Consider the following 27,247-nt stretch of genomic DNA (forward strand, 5'->3'; position numbering starts at 1 on the left):
CGCGGATTCCAAGAAAAACATGGAGTCCCTTCCCTTTAAGGGTGGGGAACTGGTTGGTGATGGCCTTACTGATTTAGTATCAGCAGCCACTGCGGGTAAGTCTACTTATTTACCTAATGCTCCTGCGCAACAGAAGAAACCGCACTATCAAATGCAGTCTTCGGCCCAACAAATATAGAAAAGGCTGAGGTAACTTCTTCCTCGCTACCAGAGGTAGAGGAAGGGGGCAAGAGAACTCCCGCTTCCTCGAGTTCACAAGAGCAGAAGTCCTCCCTGGCTTCCGCCAAATCCACCGCATGACGCCGGGTCTCACCTACAGGAGACCGCACCGGTGGGGGCACGTCTAAGGCTTTTCAGTCAGGTTTGGGTTCACTCGGACCTGGACCCTTGGGTGTTACAAATTGTGACCCAAGGGTACAAACTGGAATTTCAAGACATCCCCCCCCCCCCCCCCCCCCCCCGCCGTTGTTTGAAATCACCCTTACCAGTTTCGCTTCCAGACAGAGCTCAAGTCTGTGGAGCAATATAAAAATTATGTCAAAATCAGGTTGTGATCCCAGTCCCCCGGGCGCAACAAGGGGAAGGGTTTTATTCAAGCCTATTTGTAGTGCCGAAGCCGGGTGGCTCGGTACGACCAATCCTCAACCTAAAATCTCTCAGAAATTCAAGTTCAAGATGGAGTCTCTCCGAGCGGTGATCTCCAGCCTGGAGGAGGGGGAATTCATGGTGTCTTTGGACATAAAGGATGCCTACCTTCATGTTCCCATTTATCCCCCTCATCAGAGTTATCTCCGGTTTGCAATCCAGGATACTCATTACCAATTTCAGACGTTGCCGTTTGGCCTGGCCACGGCTCCGAGGATTTTCACAAAAGTCATGGTAGAAATGATGGTTCTCCTCAGAAAAAGAGGAGTTACAATTATCCCGTACTTGGACGATCTCCTGATAAAGGCGAGGCCAAAGGAAAAACTGGTACAGGACATTGCACTGTCTCTGTCGCTTCTACAACAGCTCGGCTGGCTCTTGAACCTGCCGAATTCACACTTAATTCCAACAACCCGGTTGGCATTTTTGGGTATGATTCTGGACACGGTCCAGCTGAGAGTATTCCTCCCTCCGGAGAAAGCACTGCAAGTTCAGAGTTTGGTAAAACACATTCTGAAACCACCAACTGTCTCCATTCATCAATGCATTCGATTGCTGGGGAAGATGGTGGCGGCATACGAGGCCCTCCAATTAGGGAGGTTCCATGCCAGAGTGTTTCAGTGGGACCTGTTGGACAAATGGTCCGGATCCCACCTTCATATGCACCGGAGGATAGTTCTATCTCCCAACACCAGAATCTCACTCCTGTGGTGGCTACACAGCTCTCACCTCTTAGAAGGACGCAGTTTCGGGATCCAAAACTGGATCCTGGTGACCACGGATGCAAGTCTTCGGGGTTGGGGAGCAGTCACACAAGGGGTGACCTTCCAAGGAAGATGGTCAAGTCAGGAAACTCTTCTTCACATAAACGTGCTGGAGTTGAGTGCCATTTACAACGGCCTTCTACAAGCGGAGCATCTTGTTCTAAACCGGCCTGTCCTGATCCAAAAGGACAATAGGACAGCAGTAGCGTACATAAACCGCCAAGGCGGCACAAAGAGCAGAACAGCAATGGCAGAAGCCACAAAGATTCTTCGCTGGGCAGAGACTCGGGTAAGCGCTCTGTCGGCAATTTTCCTTCCGGGAGTGGACAACTGGGAAGCAGACTTCCTCAGCAGACACAATCTACATCCAGGAGAGTGGAGCCTCCATCGGGAGGTCTTCTCCCTACTAACGAATCTATGCGGGGTTCCCCACATAGACATGATGGTGTCCCGCCACAACAAAAAACTACTAAAGTATTGTTCCCGGTCCAGGGACCCTCAGGCGGCGGCAGTGGATGCACTGACGTCACCTTGGGTGTATCCGTCGGTGTACGTTTTCCCTCCGCTTCCTCTCATTCCAAAGGTTCTGAGAATCCTAAGAAAATCACAGATTCCAGCGCTCCTTGTAGTTCCAGACTGGCCAAGGAGAATTTGGTACCCGGATCTTCAGGAGTTGTTAGTTGAAGATCCATGGCCTCTTCCTCTTCGCGAGGATCTGCTGCGGCAGGGGCCGTTCGTCTATCAAGACTTACAGCGGCTACGTTTGACGGCATGGCGGTTGAACGCCAGATTTTAGCCCGTAAGGGTATTCCCGATTAAGTCATCCCCACTCTTATCCTTGCTAGGAAGGGTGTGACGTTGAAACACTATCACTGTATTTGGAGGAAATATGTTTCCTGGTGCGAGTCCAAGAAAGCTCCAGTGGAGAAGTTTGACCTTGGACGTTTTCTCCATTTTCTACAAAATGGAGTGGATGCGGGCCTTAAATTAGGCTCCATAAAGTGCAGATTTCTGCTTTGTCAATTTTCTTTCAGAAACAATTGGCCTCACTTCCTGAGGTGCAGACCTTTGTAAAAGGGGTCCTGCACATCCAACCTCCTTTTGTGCCACCTTGGGACCTTAATGTGGTTTTGACATTCCTAAAATCACATTGGTTTGAACCTTTAAGTAAAGTGGAGTTGAAATTCCTCACTTGGAAGGTTGTCATTTTGTTAGCATTGGCATCCGCAAGGCGGGTGTCTGAATTGGCGGCCTTGTCTCACAAGAGCCCTTATTTGATCTTCCATGAAGATAGGGCAGAATTGAGAACTCAGCAACAATTTCTGCCAAAGGTGGTTTCCTCTTTTCATATTAACCAACCTATTGTGGTGCCAGTGACTACTGGCACTTTGGCTGAGGAAAAGTCTCTGGATGTCGTCAGAGCTTTGAAAATTTACGTTGCCAGAACGGCTCCAGTTAGAAAAACAGAGTCTCTGTTTGTGCTATATGCTCCCAATAAACTTGGGAATCCTGCTTCCAAGCAGAGCATTGCCCGCTGGATATGTCACACAATTCAGCAGGCTCATTCCACGGCAAGTTTACCGTTACCTAAATCGATAAAAGCCCATTCCACTAGGAAGGTGGGCTCGTCCTGGGCGGCTGCCCGGGGTGTCTCGGCATTACAACTTTGCCGAGCTGCTACTTGGTCGGGGTCAAACACGTTTGCTAAGTTTTACAAGTTTGTTACCTTGGCCGATGAAGACCTAAAGTTTGGTCAATCGGTGCTGCAGAGTCATCCGCACTCTCCCGCCCGTTATAGAGCTTCGGTATAATCCCATGGTTCTTTTGGTGTCCCCAACATCCTCAAGGACGTAATAGAAAACAGGATTTTAATACCTACCGGTAAATCCTTTTCTATAAGTCCGTAGAGGATGTTGGGCTCCCGTCCCAGTGCGTACTGTATCTGCAGTTTAGATCTGGTTACACACAGGTTGTGTTTTGGTTTATTCAGCTTGTTGCTGAATTTTGTTCATGTCCGTTGGCATGTGTTCAGTTGAATGCCATGTTATTCGGCATGTTTATGGCGTGAGCTGGTATGATGCTCACCTTGTTGTTAATTCCTTTCCTTAAAATGTCCATCTCTCCGGGCACAGTTCCAAACGGAGTCTGGGGAGGGATATAGAGGGAGGAGCCAGGTCACGCCCCCTTTGAAAGTCTTAAAGTGCCCATGTCTCCTGCGGATACGTCTATAATCCCCATGGTTCTTTTGGTCTCCCCAACATCCTCTACGGACTTACAGAAAAGGATTTACCGTTAGGTATTAAAATCCTGTTTTATGGTAAGAACTTACCTTTGTTAAAACTCTTTCTGCAAGGTACACTGGGCTCCACAAGGCGCCCACCCTGACGCACTTAGCTTCTTTGGGTTGGTATGGCATTAGCCGCTGACACTTCTCCTGTCGGGAGAGTGTGGTGTTTGTGGCAACTGGCAGTTCTCGTCTCTTTTACTTGCTACTGCATTGGGCTGGTTAACAAAACTGAGCTCCTGTGCACGGAGGCGGGGTGATATAGGAGGCGGCGCTATGCATCTTGGGAAGAGGGTCAAAGCTTTTGAGCCTGTTGGTGCTTTGGATCAAGATCCTACTCTACACCCCTATGTCTATCCTTGTGGAGACCAGTGTACCTCGCAGAAAGAGTTTTAACAAAGGTAAGTTCTTACCATAAAACTAGTTTTAATTACCAACTGGTAAATCCTTTTCTCGTAGTCCGTAGAGGATTCTGGGCGCCTGACCAGTTCTTCGTGTTTTCCTGCACTGTTACTTGGTTAAGTATTATTGTTGGTTCAGCTGTTGCTGTTCCTGTTCAAGTTTGGTTAGCATGGCTTTCCTCTTGTTTGTGTGTGCTGTTTCGAATTTCACTACTGTTCTGTTAAATCCTTCCTCAGGATTGTCCGTCTCCTCGGGCACAGTTTCTAGACTGAGTCTGGTAGGAGGGGCATAGAGGGAGGAGCCAGCCCACACTGTTAAATTATTAAAGTGCCCAAGGCTCCTAGTGGATCCGTCTATACCCCATGGTACTAATGTGGACCCCAGTATCCTCTACGGCAGGCATTCCCAACCACGGTCCTCAAGGCACACCAACAGTGCAGGTTTTAGTGATATCCAGGCTGCAGCACTGATGGTTAAATCAAAATAACTGAGCTACTAATTAAGTCACCTGTGCTGAAGCCTGGATATCACTAAAACCTGCACTGTTAGTGTGCCTTGAGGACCGTGGTTGGGAATGCCTGCTCTACGGACTACGAGAAAAAGATTTACCGGTAGGTAATTAAAATCCTTTTTTCCCCCCTATATCCCTATACATTCAATTTGTCTGTTTGTTCATTCTCCATAACATGTCCATTGCTGTTCACCCAATATTGGGGGTAATTCTGAGTTTATCGCAGCAGCAAGTTTGTTACAATTTGGCAAAACCATGTGCACTGCAGGTGGGGCAGATATAACATTTGCAGAGAGAGTTAGATTTGGTTGGGTTATTTTGTTTCTGTGCAGGGTAAATACCGGCTGCTTTATTTTTACACGTCAATTTAGATTTCAGTTTGAACACACCCCACCCAAATCTAACTCTCTCTGCACATGTTATATCTGCCCCCCCTGCAGTGCACATGGTTTTGCCCAACTGCTAACAAATTTGTTGCTGCGATCAACTCAGAATTAGGCCCATTGTGTTTAAATCATCCCTAATATTGCTAATATATGCAATTGTGTTATGTTATCTGTTACGCTTTAGATCATGTATTCATGTTAGATTAGTTTCGTATTGTTTACTAACACCACAGTGGCCACTTAAAGGTTGACTCATATAAGGTACCATTGTCCCTTTTGTTTTACTCCCTGTTGTCCAACAGTAAGATGGCCAGACAAGGTGTTTCTCTGACTGATGTAATCACCTTGATTAGAATATGTATTGTATTCCAATGCCCTAAAATCCTAAAAAATAGAAGTCAAACACACCCCTGCAGTATGAAGCTGAGTTTCTTTGACCCTAAAGTAAGAAGTAATGTTCTATCAGGGACCTGCTGTGGTTACCATTATATTGGATTTATCTGGGACTCTGTGTTGCTGGAAGAGATTTTATGCTCCTTGACTAAGAAGTCATGTTGGGGGTAATTCAGACCTGATCGTAGCAGCAAATTTGTTAGCAGTTGGGCAAAACCATGTGCACTGCAGGGGGGGCAGATATAACATTTGCAGAGAGAGTTAGATTTGGGTGGGTTATTTTGTTTCTGTGCAGGGTAAAAACTGGCTGCTTTATTTTTACACTGCAATTTAGATTTCAGTTTGAATACACCCCACCCAAATCTAACTCTCTATGCACATGTTATGTCTGTCCCCCCTGCAGTGCACATGGTTTTGCCCAACAGCTAACAAATTTGCTGCTGCGATCAACTCAGAATTAGGCCCTTGTGTCTGGAGTTTGTAGTGGGAATTGTCGTGTGGAATTGTATTACAGAAGTGTGCTGAACTGTTTATAACCCATTCTGTTCAATAAACCACTGTTAGCTTATATCTACTGCCGTGCCTTAGTGATTTGGAACCTGGTATCTTCACAGAATCATATGTCATGCCATGCTTGTCACCCACACCTAACTTTGGGTCTTTTGGATGCTGCAGGAGCCACTGCGCTGTACACTTCTCCAACCCTCCCCTTGGTGTTCTCACTGGCTATCACTCTCTCTCTCTCCCCGGATAACTAGCCCAGGGTCAGTTCCTCTTCTGGATCTTCTCCAGACGGGGCTGTCCTAGCTGATGCCTGTACTCTCTCCGTTCTCTGCTCCGGGACTCCTGGCAAGACTCCTGCAGATGAGTAGGTGGGGTTACACACACTCGGGGCTCCTCTGGTACACGCTGGATCCTCTGCGCTGCATACTCAGCGGGATCACCTCCAGCACCAGGGTCCTGCTGTAGATCGACTTTACAACAGTACAGGGGTCCTCCCAGCTATCCTCACAGCAGTCCTTCAGCTAATGCTGGTAACCGCTCCTCCGCTGGCAGGTGACTGACCTCAGTCAGCTCAGCGGCCTCTCCTTCCCTGTCCCCCACGTGGCAGCACAGTGTCCCCTGTCACCGGGGAAAGCCGACTCCGCTCCTTTCCCGGCAGCTGCCTTCATCCTCCATCAGCACTACTTGTCCCTACACTCCTGATTGGGACACTCAGCCAGAGCCGACCTCCCTGGACTCCTGCCCAGTGACACCAGATAGCAATCAGGTAGGGGTCATCTTCCCAGGTTTCTGGTGTGGCTGGCTGTGGTGACCAACAAAAGCTTAGGCCTAATCAGCTATGGGACTGCTTTATATACATACATATATATGTATGTGTGTATATGTATGTGTGTGTGTGTGTGTGTGTGTATATATATATATATATATACACACACACACACACACACACACACACACACACACACACACACACACACACACACACACACACACACTGCTCAAAAAAATAAATGGAGCACTTAAACAACACAATGTAACTCCAAGTCAATCACACTTCTGTGAAATCAAACTGACCACTTAGGAAGCAACACTGATTGACAATCAATTTCACATGCTGTTGTGCAAATGGAATAGACAACAGGTGGAAATTATAGGCAATTAGCAAGACACCCCCAATAAAGGAGTTGTTCTGCAGGTGGTGACCACAGACCACTTCTCAGCTCCTATGCTTTCTGGCTGATGTTTTGGTCACTTTTGAAAGCTGGCGGTGCTTTCACTCTAGTGGTAGCATGAGACGGAGTCTACAACCCACACAAGTGGCTCAGGTAGTGCAGCTCATCCAGGATGGCACATTAATGCGAGCTGTGGCAAGATTGTTTGCTGTGTCTGTCAGCGTAGTGTCCACAGCATGGAGGCGCTACCAGGAGACAGGCCAGTACATCAGGAGACGTGGAGGAGGCCGTAGGAGGGCAACAACCCAGCAGCAGGACCGCTACCTCCGCCTTTGTGCAAGGAGGAACAGGAGGAGCACTGCCAGAGCCCTGCAAAATGACCTCCAGCAAGCCACAAATGTGCATGTGTCTACTCAAACGATCAGAAACAGACTCCATGAGGGTGGTATGAGGGCCCGACGTCCACAGGTGGGTGTTGTGCTTACAGCCAAACACCGTGCAGGACGTTTGGCATTTGCCAGAGAACACCAAGTTTGGCAAATTCGCCACTGGCGCCCTGTGCTCTTCACAGATGAAAGCAGGTTCTCACTGAGCACATGTGACAGACGTGACAGAGTCTGGAGATGCCAAGGAGAACGTTCTGCTTCCTGCAACATCCTCCAGCATGACTGGTTTGGCAGTGGGTCAGTAATGGAGTGGGGTGGCATTTCTTTGGGGGGCCGCACAGCCCTCCATGTGCTCGCCAGAGGTAGCCTGACTGCCATTAGGTACCGAGATTAAATCCTCAGACCCCTTGTGAGACCATATGCTGGTGTGGTTGGCCCTGGGTTCCTCCTAATGCAAGACAATGCTAGACCTCATGTGGCTGGAGTGTGTCAGCAGTTCCTGCAAGACGAAGGCATTGATGCTATGGACTGGCCCGCCCGTTCCCCAGACCTGAATCCAATTGAGCACATCTGGGACATCATGTCTCGCTCCATCCACCAACGCCACGTAGCACCACAGACTGTCCAGGAGTTGGCGGATGCTTTATCCAGGTCTGGGAGGAAATCCCTCAGGAGACCATCTGCCACCTCATCAGGAGCATGCCCAGGCGGTGTCGGGAGGTCATACAGGCACGTGGAGGCCACACACACTATTGAGCCTCATTTTGACTTGTTTTAAGGACATTACATAAAAGTTGGATCAGCCTGTAGTGTGTTTTTCCACTTTAATTTTGAGTGTGACTCCAAATCCAGACCTCCATGGGTTAATAAATCTGATTTCCATTGATAATTTTTGTGTGATTTTGTTGTCAGCACATTCAACTATGTAAAGAACAAAGTATTTAATAAGAATATTTCATTTATTCAGATCTAGGATGTGTTATTTTAGTGTTCCCTTTATTTTTTTGAGCAGTGTGTGTGTATATATATATATATATATATATATATATATATTTTATAGGGGGTTCCCTTTTTAACATAATGTGGCACTACAAAAGCAAGCCCTGAAAAAGTATTAGTGTTTATTCATCAATTAGTGGATCTTACTTGCTGCTTTGGAGCCCATTTATGTTTGGATGTAAGACATTTTAATGACATGCAGGTATGCAAAACAGGGAGGTGTCAGGCTGGAGAGATTCTCTTCCCACTCTGCTACCCTGCTGCAGTGTAGTCCACTGACAGGCGCAGCTGCGGCCATCAGCAGCAAACTGTATGACCGGCAGCGTGAACCGTGGCTCTTCAGTGTCCAGTACTCACCTCCCTCTCCGCTCCTCAGGGCCGGATGTCCCCCTTACACACCCCCTCTAACTCGGTATAAGAAAAATCTGTGCCTCCGGCTTCCTCTCCCCATACAGTGAACGGGTCCCAGGTCGCATTGGCCCGGCTTACCCGTTTACACTGCACCGCAAGCTGGATTGAACACATTGTTCAATACTGCTCGCTTCCCGAGTTGAAATACCGGTTCGCTTGACCCGGATTCTTTCAACTGGCCCCTTTCAGACTGCGTTGCAACCCAGGTTGCTGTGCGATCACATGCAGTGACCCGGGTGCTTGCTGGCGGTCTTAAAGGGGTACTACACAGATGAAGGGTACTTTCTGTAACCTTCATTGCCACTGCAAAACCTATTGAGCAATGCCAAAAGTTAATTGAATATGTGCCAACATCTTCAATATATGTGTGTGTGTATATAATATACATGTACAGTCATGTATATACTATCCAGTTGCATTGCATCCATATGTCTAGGAGGATGGGTTTAATTTACCAGCCATTGGGATCCCGGCGGTCATGATACCGCCGCCAGATTTCTGACACCCGACACTGCCGCCAGCCGGCGCACCAGGGCTAATCCCACTCGTGGGTGTCCAGTGTGGCGTGCGCAGCGTGCCCGTAAGGAAACTCTTAGTGCTGGCCCCGCAGCCGGCATTCTGACGGATGGGATGCCTCTGTTGGGATATTGACAGCTGGCATATTGGTCGCCGGTAAAACATACTGAATCTGTCTGGGGAGACCCATTCTGTACAAGGAATTTTTAGCTTCCGCCCACCATTTGTATTCTGTTCTGTTCTTGCTATACTGTGGTTTTGGGGGTTTTCAGAACGGACCTGTTCCATTCAGTAGATATTTGTCCTAACCTTACGCTGACTTACTGACTGAATTATAAATAGACAGCTGATGTCAAGGGCTGATTTTATTTCTATTTTATTAATTGAGCCCAGGTTAATTTAGTCATCTGGGTTCAGGAGGATAAATGTCTCCCAAATCAATGGATCATGCTGACATCTCTATTTTTTTCTTAGCTTTGAAAAGCAACATCAAAGACACGCAGAAATAAAAACGTCACTGCTATTAACAAATGCTGAGGAATAAGATAAATGACACATTGGGGCAGATGTATGAAGCCTGGAGAAGTGATAAAGCAGAGATAAGTGAAAAGTGATAACGCACCAGCCAATCAGCTCCTAACTGTCATTTTCAAACCGTAATGATTGGCTGGTGTGTTATAACCTTCCACTTATTATCACTGCCTTATCACTTCTCTAGGCTTAATACATCTGCCCCAATGTATTTTGTTTTTGTGTTTGTACTAAAATGTCCAAACTCGCACGCAACGTAAATGAAAGAGCACTTGTGTCTTCAAGATGTAGTTGGCATCTTGATGTATGAGATCCTGGCGGTCAGAAGACCAGCGCTGGAATCCCGAACACGTAAGTATGCTGGGGGAGGGTTAGGTGTGTGTGTATGGGGGGCGGGGGGAGGTGTTGGGGTTAGTTTAGTTGCGGCCGCCTCTTGGGATTTTGGAAGTCGGGATGCAGGTGTTGATATTCCGACTGCTGGTATCCTACCCAACCCTTGTCGTCTTCCCTTGTTGAATGGGGTTGGGTATGCATTACCGCTGCTGGGGATCCCGGCGGTCAGCATGCCGACTGTTGGGATTTAGAGGGGGGCGGGATGTAGCCCTCGGTAATGTGACCGCCGGTCACATAACTACATCCTCTTGAATTATGCTGTCATATAGCAGCCAAAATCATGGCCATTTGTAGACATTGATTCCCAGTGCAAACAGTAAAAAAAGGTGTCCCTTCCCGTTGCATGGACCAAATGTGTGCATCAAAAAGGGCGTGGCCTCAATGCAAGGGGTGTTACCTCGCAGGAAAGGACTATCTTATCCTCCAGTTTTGCATCCTGTACTCCTGAAACATGCAGCAGTGCTAGACGGCAGCTTTGCAGTGATTGGAAACTACAGTATTGGATACTTCCTTTTGTATTTAGACCTCCACTATATTGCTATCCTCTAGCATTCTGATGCCAGTCACCTTTACTACTGTACAATTACTTGAACCTATGAACATCCCAGGTTGTGGATGTCCCCATAGGTCATGAACATCCCACCCCATTAGGATCAGGCAGGGTGCAGTATATTGGGCAAGGAATGGGGCTGTTTTGCTCCCTGAGCTCTATCATGCTGTTGATCACTTGGACTCCACGCCTCCTGCAGGTGTCTTGTATATGTGCGCCCGACGTGCTGTGGGATGGTCCTAAGTTGCACCAGCTTCCACCTCAGTTGGGTCAGCTCGCAAAGAAAAAGGAGCAGCATCCGTGGTGCTACTAAGTGCATTAAACACTTGCCTGACTTGGTCGCGTGTCATGCGACCAGAGCCAGGCGTACGTCACTTGTCCAGGTCGCATCACATATAATGTACTGGCCCCATTGTGTGCTGCAATGCTTGTGCCTTAGACCCAGCAGTGCCGCGGCGGTCTCTTGACCATCATCACTTCAGGAATCGTGCCCCAGAATGCCATGTGTCCGGCAATCTGGAGCACATGCGTCAGGGTCACAGTGTGGGAAGGGGAACTTTGTTCCTCTCCCAGCACAAAATGGCTGATCTCTGCAAGTGCGGAGATCCCTGACACACGCTCCGCTGCGCTCTGCATGGGGTCAGGGGTCTATAACAGTGGAGGTAGGGGAATATAAAATATGCTAGAGGGTGTACAGGGAAATAATAAAATAAAAAAACATTGGTCATGAGGTGGGGGAGAGTGGTGCAAAATAGAATCTTTTTACAGGGTGGGGGGCTATAAAACATTTTTTTTTTCCTAAGGGGGTTTGGGGACTAATATTAGGATTTACGACCACTGGGAGGTCTATTGCCAATGGGTGGTGGGAAATTATTTTATAATAGGGGGCGTGCAAAAGACCCCCTTGATATATAATTTTTAAAGAAAGTGTTTTAATCTATTAAAAATACTTTTTAAACTCTATTAATTAACAAAAAAAAGTGACCATTTCTGAGCGGTTTGGTGGAGAAAATTTTTGTCAGTTACAGTAAGTTTTTAAAGCAATTGCTCAATTCCGCCTCTTTGGAACAGACATGACATTTCTTATTTTATTTCTTGTCCTGGTGAACAGAATAGCATTTCCGGCTCCCAAACCTATTCTCCCCCACAAGACACATCTCCCACGCGGACTGGCCGCCGGTGCCTCGTGCCCTAGAAACAGCCCTGGCCACAATGACATCAGTTCATCGCATCTCACTCTCATGTGTCCTTCCTTTAACTATCAAACCCCCTATACACTTTATGCACTGAAACACAATTTCCATGTACCATACAGGGAAAATTGGGACTTGTTTTGAAAAACTGTCAGAGTGCCCTGTCCCTGGATCCTTAGCCTGTACTAGTACTAAACAGCCTGGTTTGGTGTGCACTATTAAAGGTAGGTCAGCCCATGCCTTCTGCCTTAGTGTGGGTGGGGGAGCAAACTCGCCTGGGCTGTGGGTCAGGGTAATTAACAAGTTTGTAACCCACAGAGGGACAAGTGTATTACACATAGGGGCAGGGGCATCAGATCAGCCCCACAACAGCCCTGATCTGATTTTCATGGTATTAGAGATAATCTATGCTGTGGTCCCTCTTCTATTACAAACCAGCCTAGGCTATCTGGTGTTAATGATTTGTGGACAAGAAACTCACCAAACCCTCATTCAATATTTTATTAGTTAAAAAATATTTTTTCCTTTTTTTTAAATATATTTTATTCCCTCTTGGATGTATACACAGGCACACATACATCCGCACACAGGAATGCGCACTGGGGAAGGGGTGCCTCGTGTGCACAGACATACCCTAATGTCTGCCAGCACCCATACCCCAGCCATGCCCAGTAGCGAGAGACCAGAGTCATTTGCCTCCAGGCGTCTAGTGTGTAGGGGTAACCGAGGAACAGGTCTGGAGTCACAGCCAGCAGCAGCAGGGAAATTGTCAGCAGCAGACCGCTATGGCTGTGCGGCTGCTGGGTAAGTGGGCATGTGGAAGAGGGTGGAGGATCTTTGCTGGCAGAAAGCTGCCTTCCAGTGGGCAGAGCCATCAGCGCTGATGCAGCGGTAAATGGAAGGGCTCATCATCTATTCAGCAGTCTGGCCTCACAGCTGGCCACACTGGTAAGATGATGACTCCCCCCAAACTTTTGTTCTTCCTCCAACTCTGCCCCGTCCCTGTCTGAGCACCACTGCCCCTGCTCTCCACAACACCCCCCCCCCCCCTCTCTCTAGTCACCAGTGTACAGTATATCTCCAGCCACACAGGTGTATGTCCCTCCAGGCCCCAGTGTACATGTCTCCATGTTCCCCCACCGGCTGCAGTATGTATTTCTCCATGTTCCCCCTCCTCCAGTCACCATTGTGTATGTTACCATGTCCCCCTCCTCCCACCCCAGTCACCACACTGGTCACTCCATGGGGGACATGTATTTATACCCGCACATATCGTGTGGGTATAACACTTACTGCTTTGCTTCTTACCGAGGTGAAGCAGGAAGCAATAGCACCAAGCTGTATGATTATCTCAGATGCTGATCATCTCTGATCATCTAGCCCCATAACGCATAAGCCTAGTGCTGATGTTCTGTGTCTCACCCCCGGCCATCCATCTGGGCATGTGCAAGTTCTCACTGTTATCACAAGATCTCCCGTGCAGCCCAGAATCGGCAGCCGCCGCAGTCATGGACAGAGCTGTCCCTGCTGTGGTGTATGCGTAGCATCACATGCAACTAACCATACATACATTGACCTGCTTATCGGTGTGCTATTTGTAGATAGCAGCTCAGATAATGACAGGGATGCCCCAGTAACTGAGCACACTCCGCCATATTCATACATGGGGAAAAGTGGCATCAGCACACAATGACGATACTGCTTCTCCTCCATAATGACCTTTCATACATCTACCCTCATGTCCCCCTTCCCCCACCCCAGTCACCAGTGTGTACGTCTCCACATAACCCTTCCCCCACCCCAGTCACTATTGTGTATGTCTCCACGTCCTCCTTTCTTCACCCAAGTCACCACTGTATACGTCTCCACGTACCCCTTCCCCCACCCCAGTCATTAGAGTGTACGTCTCCATGTCTCCCTTCCTTCACCCCAGTCACCAGTGTATACGTCTCCACGTACCCATTCCGCTACCCCAGTCACTAGTGTGTACGTCCCCGTTCCTTCACCCCAGTCACCAGTGTATACGTCTCCACGTACCCCTCCCCCCACCCCAGTCACTAGTGTGTACGTCTCCATGTCTCCCTTCTCTCACCCCAGTCACCGGTGGATACATCTCTACGTACCCCTTCCCCCATCCCAGTCACCAATGTGTACATCTCTACGTCCCCCTTCCCCCACCCCAGTCACCGGTGTTCACTTCTCCATGTCCCCTTCCCTTACACCAGTCACCAGTGTGTACGTCTCCACGTCCCCCTTCCCCCACCCCAGTCACCGGTGTTCACTTCTCCACGTCCCCTTCCCTTACACCAGTCACCAGGTCTAGAAGCGAATACAGCATCCCGATAGCCGGAAGATCCCTCCCAGCACCCCCTGTGGCCGCTGCGTCCTCTGCACATGCGCAGACTTACTTCTGAGTTGTAAACACGGAAGTCCAGTGACCAGTGCTGATCGCAAAGGACAGCTCTTATCAGTAGAGCTGTCCTTTGCGGTACAAATTGAATATGTTTGTTCATATCAATGCAATGTCACTGTGATGTGCCTCTATTTATTGCAGGAATTAGTTACAGGATGGACAGTGATTATGTCGATCCCAGAATGTAGGTGCTGTCATGCTGACAAAATGCTACTTACTGCATGTTAACCAAATCACAAGCACAACTCTAAACATACTGGCTACCCAGCATATTTACAGTTACAGTGCCCATCCAGTTAAAATAAATGTCAACCTTGTACACCCGCATTCTGATGACATAATTTGTCGATCTCACGTACCCATCCCAGCCAGTGATCCTCCTCTTTTTCACATTCTTATACTCTCCCACTTGCACTAATTGTAAAAGAGTGCTAGACACACCCAATAGGCGGTACATAGGGCACAGTGCTGTAAATCTCATCATTGTTGCCCCTTTCTAGTGGCATGATGCCACTGGCACATGTACATATTGATGCAATACACAGTTTGTCCACCTCCCCTCACTGTATCATTTGTTGCTATGCGCTTTCTCCCTTCACTTCGCTGTATCAGAGTTATGTTGCATAAAAAGCATAGTAGTCAGATGATGTATCTGTAACTAGAGATTATGGTCATTTGCATATCTTGGATTTTGCTCTGATAGTTCACAAATTTTCTTCTCAAAAACTAAAGCTGGAACAATGGAGCCTATATATATGAAAGCCTATTTATGTACATGTGTGTGAGTGCTCCTATATGACTGTACATCATAATGTGTTTTCTCTTTTTTGTTTTTTTTCTCTTCAGTGCCTTTTGCAGCCACTTCTGACTGTGCCATCTGCCAACAACTCCCAGGCAATAAACCATACGGCTATTATCAGCACACATTTCACAGTCTCTATGCAGGTGGTGAAAGGAGGCGGAAATGCTGTCCCACTGTGCAGGTAATATGCAAAGCAACCAAGTGCAATTGGTCAGTGGTGTCGAACACACACAAAATATATCAGACAAATAATCAAGGCCAAAGTGAGCAATAATAGAGAATGCTTTGTGTACAGTACCTTCCAACCGTGCTGGTTTCGTCAGCAAAAATGGGGGTTCGCCTACCCATAAAGAGGTGTGGTGTCATCCATAATGTGCATAATTTTACTGATCAGAGACACAGCTTAAATTGTTCTATTTTTGCAATTGGTAATGTTACTGGCTCTGGATCAATACCATAAAAAGTTTTTTCGAAACCACTGTGGATGGACACATTTATATGTTGTAATAAGAAGCTGGATGGGCCCTGAGAATGTATGGGTATCAGGAGAATATTCATAAAATGTGTTACAAATATTGCGGTATTGTATATAAAATATATTTAAATGGTACAGGAATATAATTAGCTGAATTTTCCATTTTGTTTTCAAACATTCTGAATATTAAACATAATCTGCATGTATATATTAAAATATTTGAACAATTAAAATAACTTAATACTATGAAAACAAATAATATTTATTTTTTATTTTATTAACAGTTTCTTATATAGCACAGCAGATTTTGTTGCGGTTTACAAATGAAAACAACAGTGATAAAACAAAACTACTGTAGGTAATAACAGTCATAGAGGTAGGAGGGCCCTGCTCAGTATCGCACGCAGGGGGGGGTTCCGAGTACCTGGAAACCCCCCCTGATGAGCCAAATGTTTATTTGTGAGACGGAGACAGCAGTGTCTCCGTCTCAGCAAAAGCCGCGATCGCGACCACGAAGCTACTGCAGCAGAGAGCTACGTACAGTAGCTATCTGCATAGACAAAGTCTGGGGAGAGCTGCTGGCTGCGCATGCTCAGCCGCAGCAGCTCTCTCCCTCCTCACTGACCCGCCAGTCTGCTCCCGCCTCCCACTACTCCCAGCCGCTGGTGGTATGTACAGTATACCACCAATACTGTATATGAAATGTGTGTGTATCATATGATCCCTACATATGTATGTATTTACAGGGATGTACTGTATATGTATTTGTGTATGTATGAATGTGTGTGGTGTGTGTGTGTGTATATATATATATATATATATATATATATATATATACACACACACATGTCTATGTATGTACTGTATGTATTTATGTGTGTATATATATATATATATATATATATATATACTGCATATAAATTTTATATATATATATTTTTTTCCCCTCATACGTCCTAGAGGATGCTGGGGATGCTTCAAGAACCATGGGGTATAGACGGGATCCGCAGGAGACATGGGCACACTATAAGACTTTGAATGGGTATGAACTGGCTCCTCCCTCTATGCCCCTCCTCCAGACTCCAGTTAGATTCTGTGCCCAGCGAGACTGGATGCACACTGAGGAGCTCTCCAGATGTTTCTCAGAAAAATACTTTATTTAGGTTTGTTATTTTCGGGGAGACCTGCTGGCTACAGGCTCCCTGCTTCGTGGGAGTGAGGGGAGAGAAGCAGACCTACTTCTTAAGAGTTCAAGGGCTCTGCTTCTTAGGCTACAGGACACCATTAGCTCCAGAGGGTTCGATCACTATGGTACACGTAGCTGCTTGTTCTCGGAGCCGCGCCGTCACCCCCCTCACAGAGCCAGAATATTGAAGCCTACAAAACCGTTGCAACTAGGCAGATCTATGTAGGGGTCCAGCCACACACTACATAGATCTGCTCAGTCACTCCCAGTGCTGATTATTTCTCTGACAATTAATTTGAAAGTGTCATATCCAGGATTAGAACCCACAACCTATTACACTGGAAGCATGCATCTTACTGATGGAGATATGTTCTCTTGCACAGGAAGTGTGAGAATTCTAACTATATGAAGTTACTTGTAATTGTCAGAGAAATAACTTCATATAGTTAGAATTCTCATGCTTCCTTTATAGGAGCAAATAACTTCATCAGTAAGGTGCCTGCTTCCAGTGTATCTATAATAAAGAGGGTGTGATTTGTAAGGTGCAGTGACTAGTGGGGAAGTCGGCTACGGAAGAGATACCAGCTGCTGTCAAATAACTTAATTTATTAATGTTGCTGAACACAAAGAACAGGAGGAGAGGTGCCCCCCTTCAAAGCAGGAGCCCGGCGGCAGCTGACTCCGTTGCCTCCCAAAGTTCTGCCTCTGAGTATAACAGTGCCCAGGCACTTGTTAAGGGACCCCCGCCAGTATAAATAATTTTTGAGCGGGACTGAAGCGTGCCATGTAGTGGGCGGGGCTTAGCCGCATGTCTGAGGCTGAATGCTCTTCCCAGGAGGAGGCTGGCGTGGGGACAGCAAGTTCTGTGAGAGTGACAGTGTCGGCACCACCGACGGATGATTGGGTCAATATGTTGAGTGTTTTAAACACGAATGTGACTAAGTTGGCTAAGAGATTTGATAAATCTGAGTCTAAGAACCAGACATGGAGGAAATCCATGGAAGATGCTTTGTCACAGATCCAAACCCCTTCGGGGTCGCAGAAACGTGCATTTGCCCAGATAGTAGATACAGATACCGACACGGACTCTGATTCCAGTGTCGACTATAGTGATGCCAGATTACATCCAAAACTGGCTAAGAGTATTCAGTACATGATTGTGGCGATAAAAGACGTATTACATATCACGGAGGACCCTACTGTTCCTGATACGAGGGTCTGTATGTTTAAAGGAAAGAAACCTGAGGTAACGTTTACTCCCTCTCATGAACTGAAAGCACTTTTTGAAAAAGCTTGGGAAAATCCTGACAAAAAGGTACATGTTCCCAAAAGAATTCCAATGGCATATCCGTTCCCCTCTGGGGACAGGGACAGCTGGGAGTCAATCCCTACGGTAGACAAAGCTTTTTCTCTAACGTCCTAAGTGGATGCTGGGGACTCCGTCAGGACCATGGGGTTTAGCGGCTCCGCAGGAGACAGGGCACAATAATAAAAGCTTTAGGATCAGGTGGTGTGCACTGGCTCCTCCCCCCATGACCCTCCTCCAAGCCTCAGTTAGATTTTTGTGCCCGGCCGAGAAGGGTGCAATCTAGGTGGCTCTTCTGAGCTGCTTAGAATAAAAGTTTAAGTTAGGTTTTTTATTTTCAGTGAGTCCTGCTGGCAACAGGCTCACTGCTACGAGGGACTTAGGGGAGAGAAGTAAACTCACCTGCGTGCAGGATGGATTTGCTTCTTAGGCTACTGGACACCATTAGCTCCAGAGGGAGTCGGAACACAGGTCTCACCCTGGGGTTCGTCCCGGAGCCGTGCCGCCGACCCCCCTTGCAGATGCCGAAGTTGAAGAGGTCCAGAGGTCCAGAAACAGGCGGCAGAAGACTTTGTCTTCATAAGGTAGCGCACAGCACTGCAGCTGTGCGCCATTGTTGTCAGCACACTTCATACCAGCGGTCACTGAGGGTGCAGGGCGCTGGGGGGGGCGCCCTGGGCAGCAATGTATTATACCTTTTTTATGGCTAAAATACATCACATATAGCCCTTGAGGCTATATGGATGTATTTAACCCCTGCCAGATCTCACAAACTCCGGGAGAAGAGCCCGCCGTTTTAGGGGGCGGGGCCTATTCTCCTCCGCACTGCGCCATTTTCCTGCTCAGCTCTGCTGTGAGGAAGGCTCCCAGGCTCTCCCCTGCACTGCACTACAGAAACAGGGTTAAAACAGAGAGGGGGGGCACTTATTTGGCGATATGATTACATATGTGAAAATGCTATAAGGGAAAACACTTGTATAAGGGGTTGTCCCTGTATAATTATAGCGTTTTTGGTGTGTGCTGGCAAACTCTCCCTCTGTCTCCCCAAAGGGCTAGTGGGGTCCTGTCCTCTATCAGAGCATTCCCTGTGTGTGTGCTGTGTGTCGGTACGTGTGTGTCGACATGTAGGAGGACGATGTTGGTGAGGAGGCGGAGCAAATTGCCTGTATTGGTGATGTCACTCTCTAGGGAGTCGACACCGGAATGGATGGCTTATTTAGGAATTACGTGATAATGTCAACACGATGCAAGGTCGGTTGACGACATGAGACGGCCGGCAAACAAATTAGTACCTGTCCAGGCGTCTCAGACACCGTCAGGGGCTTGTAAAAACGCCCATTTACCTCAGTTGGTCGACACAGACACAGACACGGACACTGACTTCAGTGTCGACGGTGAAGAAACAAACGTATTTTCCTTTAGGGCCACACGTTACATGTTAAGGGCAATGAAGGAGGTGTTACATATTTCTGATACTACAAGTACCACAAATAAGGGTATTATGTAGGGTGGGAATAATCTACTTGTAGTTTTTCCTGAATCAGATAAATTAAAGTGTGTGATGATACGTGGGTTTCCTCCGATAGAAAATTATTGGAGGTATACCCTTTCCCGCCAGAAGTGAGGGCGAGTTGGGAAACACACCTTAGGGTGGATAAGGCGCTCACACGCTTATAAAAACAAGTGGCGTTACCGTCTCCAGATACGGCCGCCCTCAAAGAGCCAGCTGATAGGAAGCTGAAAAATATCCTAAAAAGTATATACACACATACTGGTGTTATACTACGACCAGCAATCGCCTCAGCCTGGATGTGCAGCGCTGGGGGGGCTTGGTCGGATTTCCTGACTGAAAATATTGATACCCTTGACAGGAACAATATTTTATTGACTATAGAGCATTTTAAGGATGCATTTCTATATATGCGAGATGCGCAGAGGGATATTTGCATTCTGGCATCAAGAGTAGATGTGATGTCCATATCTGCCAGACGATGTTTATAGACACGACAGTGGTCAGGTGATGCAGATTCCAGACGGCACATGGAAGTATTGCCGTATAAAGGGGCGGTCCATCGGACCTGGTGGCCATGGCAACAGCTGGAAAATCCACTTTTGTTACCCCAAGTCACATCTCAGCAGAAAAGGACACAGTCTTTTCAGTCTCAGTCCTTTCGTACCCATAAAGGCAGGCGGGCAAAAGGCCAGTCATATCTGCCCAGGGTTAGAGGAAAGGGAAGAAGACTGCAGCAGGCAGCCCATTCCCAGGAACAGAAGTCCTCCACAGCTTCTGCCAAGTCCGCAGCATGACGCTGGGGCCATACAAGCGGACTCAGGTGCGGTGGGGGGTCATCTCAAGAGTTTCAGCACGCAGTGGGCTCACTCGCAAGTGGACTCCTGGATCCTACACGTAGTATCCCAGGTGTACATTGGAAATTCGAGACGTCTTCCCCTCACAAGTTCCTGAAGTCTGCTTTACCAACGTCTCCCTCCGACAGGGAGGCAGTATTGGGAAAAAATTCACAGGCTGTATTCCCAGCAGGTGATAATCAAAGTACCCCTCCTACAACAAGGGAAGGGGTATTATTCCACACTATATTGTGGTACTGAAGCCAAACGGCTCGGTGAGATCTAAAAGATTTGAACAATTACATACAAGGGTTCAAATCAAGATGGAGTCACTCAGAGCAGTGATAGCGAACCAGGACGATATGGTGTCACTGGATATCAGGGACGCTTACCTACATGTCCAAATTTTGCCCTTCTCACCAAGGGTATCTCAGGTTCGTGGTACAGAACTGTCACTATCAGTTCAGAAGCTGCCGTTTGGATTGTCCACGGCACCCCGGGTCTTTACCATGGTAATGGCCGAAATGATGATTCTTCCTAAAAGAAATATGGACGCTTTCCTGATAAGGGCAAGGTCCAGAGAACAGTTGGCGGTCGGAGTAGCACTATCTCAAGTAGTTCTACGACAGCACGAGTGGATTCTAAATATTCCAAAATCGCAGCTTTTTCCGACGACACGTCTAATGTTCCTAGGAATGATTCTGGACACAGTCCAGAAAAGGATGTTTTCTCCCGGAGAAGAAGGCCAGGGAGTTATCCGAGCTAGTCAGGAACCTCCTAAAACCAGGAAAAGTATCAGTGCATCATTGCACAAGGCTCCTGTGAAAAATGGTGGTTTCTTACAAAGCGATCCCATTCGGTAGATTTCACGCAAGAACCTTTCAGTGGAATCTGCTGGGAAAATGGTCCGGATCGCATCTTCAGATGCATCAGCGGATAACCCTGTCTCCAAGGACAAGGGTGTTTTCTTCTGCGGTGGCTGCAGAGTGCTCATCTATGAAAGGGCCGCAGATTCGACATTCAGGACTGGGTCCTGGTGACCACGGATGCCAGCCTGAGTGGCTGGGGAGCAGTCACACAAGGAAAAAATTTCCAGGGAGTGTGATCAAGTCTGGAGACTTCTCTCCACATAAATATACTGGAGCTAAGGGCAATTTACAAGGCTCTAAGCTTAGCAAGACCTCTGCTTCAAGGTCAGCCGGTATTGATCCAGTGGGACAACATCACGGCAGTCGCCCACGTAAACAGACAGGGCGGCACATGAAGCAGGAGGGAAATGGCAGAAACTGCAAGGATTCTTCGCTGGGCGAAAAATCATGTGATAACACTCTCAGCAGTGTTAATTCCGGGAGTGGAAAACTGGGAGGCAGACTTCCTCAGCGGGCATGGCCTCCACCCGGGAGAGTGGGGACTTCAGCGGGAAGTCTTCCACATGATTGTAAACCGTTGGGAAAAACCAAAAGGTGGACATGATGGCGTCCCGCCTGAACAAAAAACTAGACAAATATTGCGCCAGGTCAAGGGACCCTCAGGCAATAGCGGTGGACGCTCTGGTAACACTGTGGGTGTACCAGTCAGGGTATGTGTTCCCTCCTATGCATCTCATATCAAAAGTACTGAGAATCATAAGAAGGAGATGAGTAAGAACGATACTCGTGGTTCCGGATGGGTCAAGAAGGACTTGGTACCCGGAACTTCAAGAGATGCTCACGGAAGAACCGTGGCCTTTACCTTTAAGAAAGGACCTGCTCCAGCAGGGGCCTTGTCTGTTCCAAGACTTACCGCGGCTGCGTTTGACGGCATGGCAGTTGAACGCCGGATCCTGAAAGGGCATTCCAGATGAAGTCATCCCTACCCTGGTCGAAGCCAGGAAGGATGTAACCGCAAAACATTTTCACCGCATTTGGCGAAAATATGTTGCGTGGTGTGAGGCCAAGAAGGTCCCTACAGAGGAATTCCAACTGGGTCGTTTCCTACATTTCCTGAAAACAGGACTGTCTATGGGCCTAAAATTAGGATCCATTAAGGTTCAAATTTCGACCCTGTCGAATTTCTTCCAGAAAGAACTGGCTTCAGTGCCTGAAGTTCAGACGTTTGTAAAAGGGGTACTGCATATACAGCCTCCTTTTGTGCCCCCAGTGGCACCTTGGGATCTCAATGTTGTTTTGAGTTTCCTAAAGTCACATTGGTTTGATCCACTCACTACTGTGGAATTAAAATATTTCACATGGAAGGTGAAGATTCTATTAGCCCTGGCTTCAGCCAGGCGTGTGTCAGAATGGGCGGCTTTATCATATAAAAGCCCTTACTTAATTTTTCATTCTGACAGGGCAGAATTGAGGACTCGTCCTCAATTTCTCCTTAAGGTGTTTTCTGTTTTTCACATGAACCAACCTATTGTGGTACCTGCGGCTACTAGGGACTTGGAGGACTCCAAGTTACTTGACGTTGTCAGGGCCCTGAAAATATGTTTCCAGGACGACTGGAGTCAGAAAATCTGACTCGCTGTTTAGCCTGTATGCACCCAACAAGATGGGTGTTCCTGCTTCTAAGCAGACGATTGCTCGCTGGATTTGTAGTACAATTCAGCTTGCACATTCTGTGGCAGGCTTGCCACAGCCAAAATCAGTAAAAGCCCATTCCACAAGGAAGTGGGCTCATCTTGGGCGGCTGCCCGAGGGGTCTCGGCTTTACAACTTTGCCGAGCTGCTACTTGGTCAGGGGCACACCCTGACTGAGGAGGACCTGAAGTTCTCTCATTCGGTGCTGCAGAGTCATCCGCACTCTCCCGCCCGTTTGGGAGCTTTGGTATAATCCCCATGGTCCTGACGGAGTCCCCAGCATCCACTTAGGACGTCAGAGAAAATAAGAATTTACTTACCGATAATTCTATTTCTCGTAGTCCGTAGTGGATGCTGGGCGCCCATCCCAAGTGCGGATTGTCTGCAATACTTGTACATAGTTATTGTTACAAAAATCGGGTTATTCTTGTTGTGAGCCATCTTTTCAGAGGCTCCTTCGTTGTTATCATACTGTTAACTGGGTTCAGATCACAGGTTGTACGGTGTGATTGGTGTGGCTGGTATGAGTCTTACCCGGGATTCAATATCCTTCCTTATTATGCACGCTCGTCCGGGCACAGTATCCTAACTGAGGCTTGGAGGAGGGTCATAGGGGGAGGAGCCAGTGCACACCACCTGATCCTAAAGCTTTTATTATTGTGCCCTGTCTCCTGCGGAGCTGCTAAACCCCATGGTCCTGACGGAGTCCCCAGCATCCACTACGGACTACGAGAAATAGAATTATCGGTAAGTAAATTCTTATTATCGCGTCTATCCAAAAAGGTGGCGCTTCCGTCCCCTGACACGGCAGCCTTAAAGGATCCTGCGGATTGTAAGCAGGAAAATACCCTGAAATCCATTTATGTCACTACAGGGTCGCTACTCAGGCCCGCTGTTGTTGCGGCATGGGTAAGTAGCGCTATTGAAAAGTGGGCAGATAACTTTTCCTCTGAGGTTGATACCCTAGACAGGGATAGTGTGCTTTTGACCTTGGGTCACATCAAGGACGCTGCAGCATATTTAAAAGAAGCTGTAAGGGATATTGGCCTTTTGGGATCAAGGGCCAATGCCATGGCAGACTCAGCTAGGAGAGCATTGTGGATTCATCAATGGAATGCTGATGCTGACTCTAAGAAGGCGATGGAGTCTTTACCGTTTAACGGTAAGGTCTTGTTTGGTGACTGCCTCACTGACCTGGTGCCTACGGCTACCGCGGGTAAGTCATTTTTTTTACCTTATGTTCCTGCACAGCAGAAGAAATCGCCTGACTATCAGATGCAGTCCTTTTGGCCCAACAAATTAAAAAAAGGACGTTGGTCCTCCTTCCTTGCTGCGAGGGGGAGAGGAACGGGAAAAAGGTCACAGGCTGTGGCAAGTTCCCAGGAGCAGAAGTCCTCTCCGGCTTCTACCAAATCCACCGCATGACGCTGGGGCTCCTTTGCGGGAGTGCACTCGGACCTGGATCCTTGGATAGTAGACATAGTAACCCAAGGGTACAAGTTAGAGTTTCAAGACGTGCCCCCTCACCGATTTTTCAAATCGGCCTTGCCAGCTTCTCTTCCAGAAAGGGAGATAGTAAGCGCTGCGATACTAAAGTTGTGTCAAAATCAAGTGATTGTCACGGAACCCCCGTCTCAACAGGGGGAATGTTTTTATTCGAGCCTGTTCGTGGTCCCGAAGCCGGATGGCTCAGTCAGACCGATTCTAAACCTAAAATCTCTCAATTTCTTTCTGAAAAAATTCAAGTTCAAGATGGAGTCTCTACGAACAGTGATCTCCAGTCTGGAGGAGGGGCATTTTATGGTGTCGGTCGACATAAAAGATGCCTACTTACATGTCCCCATATATCCTCCACATCAGGCTTACCTGAGATTTGCTGTGCAGGATTGTCATTACCAATTTCAGACGTTGCCGTTTGGTCTGTCCACGGTTCCGAGGATTTTCACCAAAGTAATGGCGGAAATGATGGTTCTCCTGCGCAAGCAGTGAATCACAATTATCCCATACTTGGACGATCTCCTCATAAAGGCGAGGTCCAAGGAGCAATTGTTGAAGAATGTTGCTCTTTCACTGACGACAACACGGTTGGCTCCTAAATTTGCCAAAATCACAGTTGGATCCAACGACACGGCTGTCGTTCCTGGGTATGATTCTGGATACAGAATTGCAGAGAGTTTCTCTGACGTCCTAGTGGATGCTGGGAACTCCGTAAGGACCATGGGGAATAGCGGCTCCGCAGGAGACTGGGCACAACTAAAGAAAGCTTTAGGACTACCTGGTGTGCCCTGGCTCCTCCCTCTATGACCCTCCTCCAGACCTCAGTTAGAATTTTGTGCCCGGCCGAGCTGGATGCACACTAGGGGCTCTCCTGAGCTCTTAGAAAAGAAAGTTATATTTAGGTTTTTTATTTTCAGTGAGATCTGCTGGCAACAGACTCACTGCTACGAGGGACTTAGGGGAGAGAAGTGGACCTACCTGCTTGCAGCTAGCTTGGGCTTCTTAGGCTACTGGACACCATTAGCTCCAGAGGGATCGAACACAGGCCCAGCCTCGGTCGTCCGGTCCCGGAGCCGCGCCGCCGTCCCCCTTGCAAAGCCAGAAGCAAGAAGATGTTCCTGAAAATCGGCGGCAGAAGACTTCGGTCTTCATTAAGGTAGCGCACAGCACTGCAGCTGTGCGCCATTGATCCCCATGCACACCACACACTCCGGTCACTGATGGGTGCAGGGCGCTGGGGGGGGGGGGGGGGCGCCCTGGGGCTGCAATAAGAGTACCTTACTGGCAAAACAACACATAATATAGTCATTAAAACTATATATGTGTAAAATCCCCTGCCATATATTCCATAAAAAAGCGGGAGAAGTCCGCCGGATAAGGGGCGGGGCTATCTCCCTCAGCACACTGGAGCCATTTTCCCTCACAGCTCCGCTGGAAGGACGCTCCCCAGGCTCTCCCCTGCAGTTTCCAGACTCCATAGGGTAAAAAAGAGAGGGGGGGGGGGGCACTAAATTTAGGCGCAATCTGTGTAATATCAGCAGCTATAGGGGAAAAATCACTGTGGGTAGTGTGAATCCCTATATATATAGCGCTCTGGTGTGTGCTGGCATACTCTCTCTCTGTCTCCCCAAAGGACTTTGTGGGGTCCTGTCCTCAGTCAGAGCATTCCCTGTGTGTGTGCGGTGTGTGGGTACGGCTGTGTCGACATGTTTGATGAGGAGGCTTATGTGGAGGCGGAGCAGGTGCCGATAAATGTGATGTCACCCCCTGCAGGGTCGACACCTGAGTGGATGGTTATGTGGAAGGAATTACGCGACAGTGTCAACTCCTTACATAAAAGGTTTGACGACATAGCAGATGTGGGACAGCCGGCTTCTCAGCACGTGCCTGCCCAGACGTCTCAAATGCCATCAGGGGCTCTAAAACGCCCGCTACCTCAGATGGCAGACACAGATGTCGACACGGATACCGACTCCAGTGTCGACGATGATGAGACTAGTGTACATTCCAATAGAGCCACCCGTTACATGATTACGGCAATGAAAAATGTGTTGCATATTTCTGATATTACCCCAGGTACCACAAAGAAGGGTATTATGTTTGGGGAGAAAAAACTACCAGTGGTTTTTCCCCCTTCTGATGAATTAAATGAAGTGTGTGAAGAAGCGTGGGCTTCCCCCGATAAGAAACTGGTAATTTCTAAAAAGTTACTAATGGCGTACCCTTTCCCGCCAGAGGATAGGTCACGTTGGGAGACATCCCCTAGGGTGGATAAAGCGCTCACACGTCTGTCAAAGAAGGTGGCACTACCGTCACCGGACACGGCCGCCTTAAAGGAACCTGCAGATAGAAAGCAGGAGGCTATCCTGAAGTCTGTATATACACACTCAGGCATTATACTGAGACCAGCTATTGCTTCTGCATGGATGTGCAGTGCTGCAGCTGCGTGGTCAGATTCCCTGTCAGAAAACATTGATACCTTAGACAGGGACTCTATATTGCTAACCGTAGAGCACATTAAAGACGCAGTCTTATACATGAGAGATGCACAGAGGGATATTTGCCGGCTGGCATCTAAAATAAACGCAATGTCCATTTCTGCCAGGAGAGGATTGTGGACT

At 47.8% G+C, this 27,247-nt stretch overlaps 1 protein-coding gene across 3 annotated transcripts in view; it reads left to right on the plus strand.

The window, feature by feature from the left end:
• The window catches only part of LOC135055093 (heparan-alpha-glucosaminide N-acetyltransferase-like), a 1,318,407-nt gene that overhangs the window by 120,484 nt on the left and 1,170,676 nt on the right, over positions 1–27,247 (plus strand). For all 3 annotated transcript variants that reach the window (XM_063958741.1, XM_063958739.1, XM_063958740.1), the window contains exon 3: positions 15,300–15,436. In XM_063958741.1, coding sequence (XP_063814811.1) covers positions 15,300–15,436 — 137 coding nt within the window. The remainder of the gene's footprint in view (positions 1–15,299; positions 15,437–27,247) is intronic.

Source organism: Pseudophryne corroboree, chromosome 3 (genome assembly GCF_028390025.1).
Source record: "Pseudophryne corroboree isolate aPseCor3 chromosome 3, aPseCor3.hap2, whole genome shotgun sequence".
In the NCBI taxonomy this organism is placed as follows: domain Eukaryota; kingdom Metazoa; phylum Chordata; class Amphibia; order Anura; family Myobatrachidae; genus Pseudophryne; species Pseudophryne corroboree.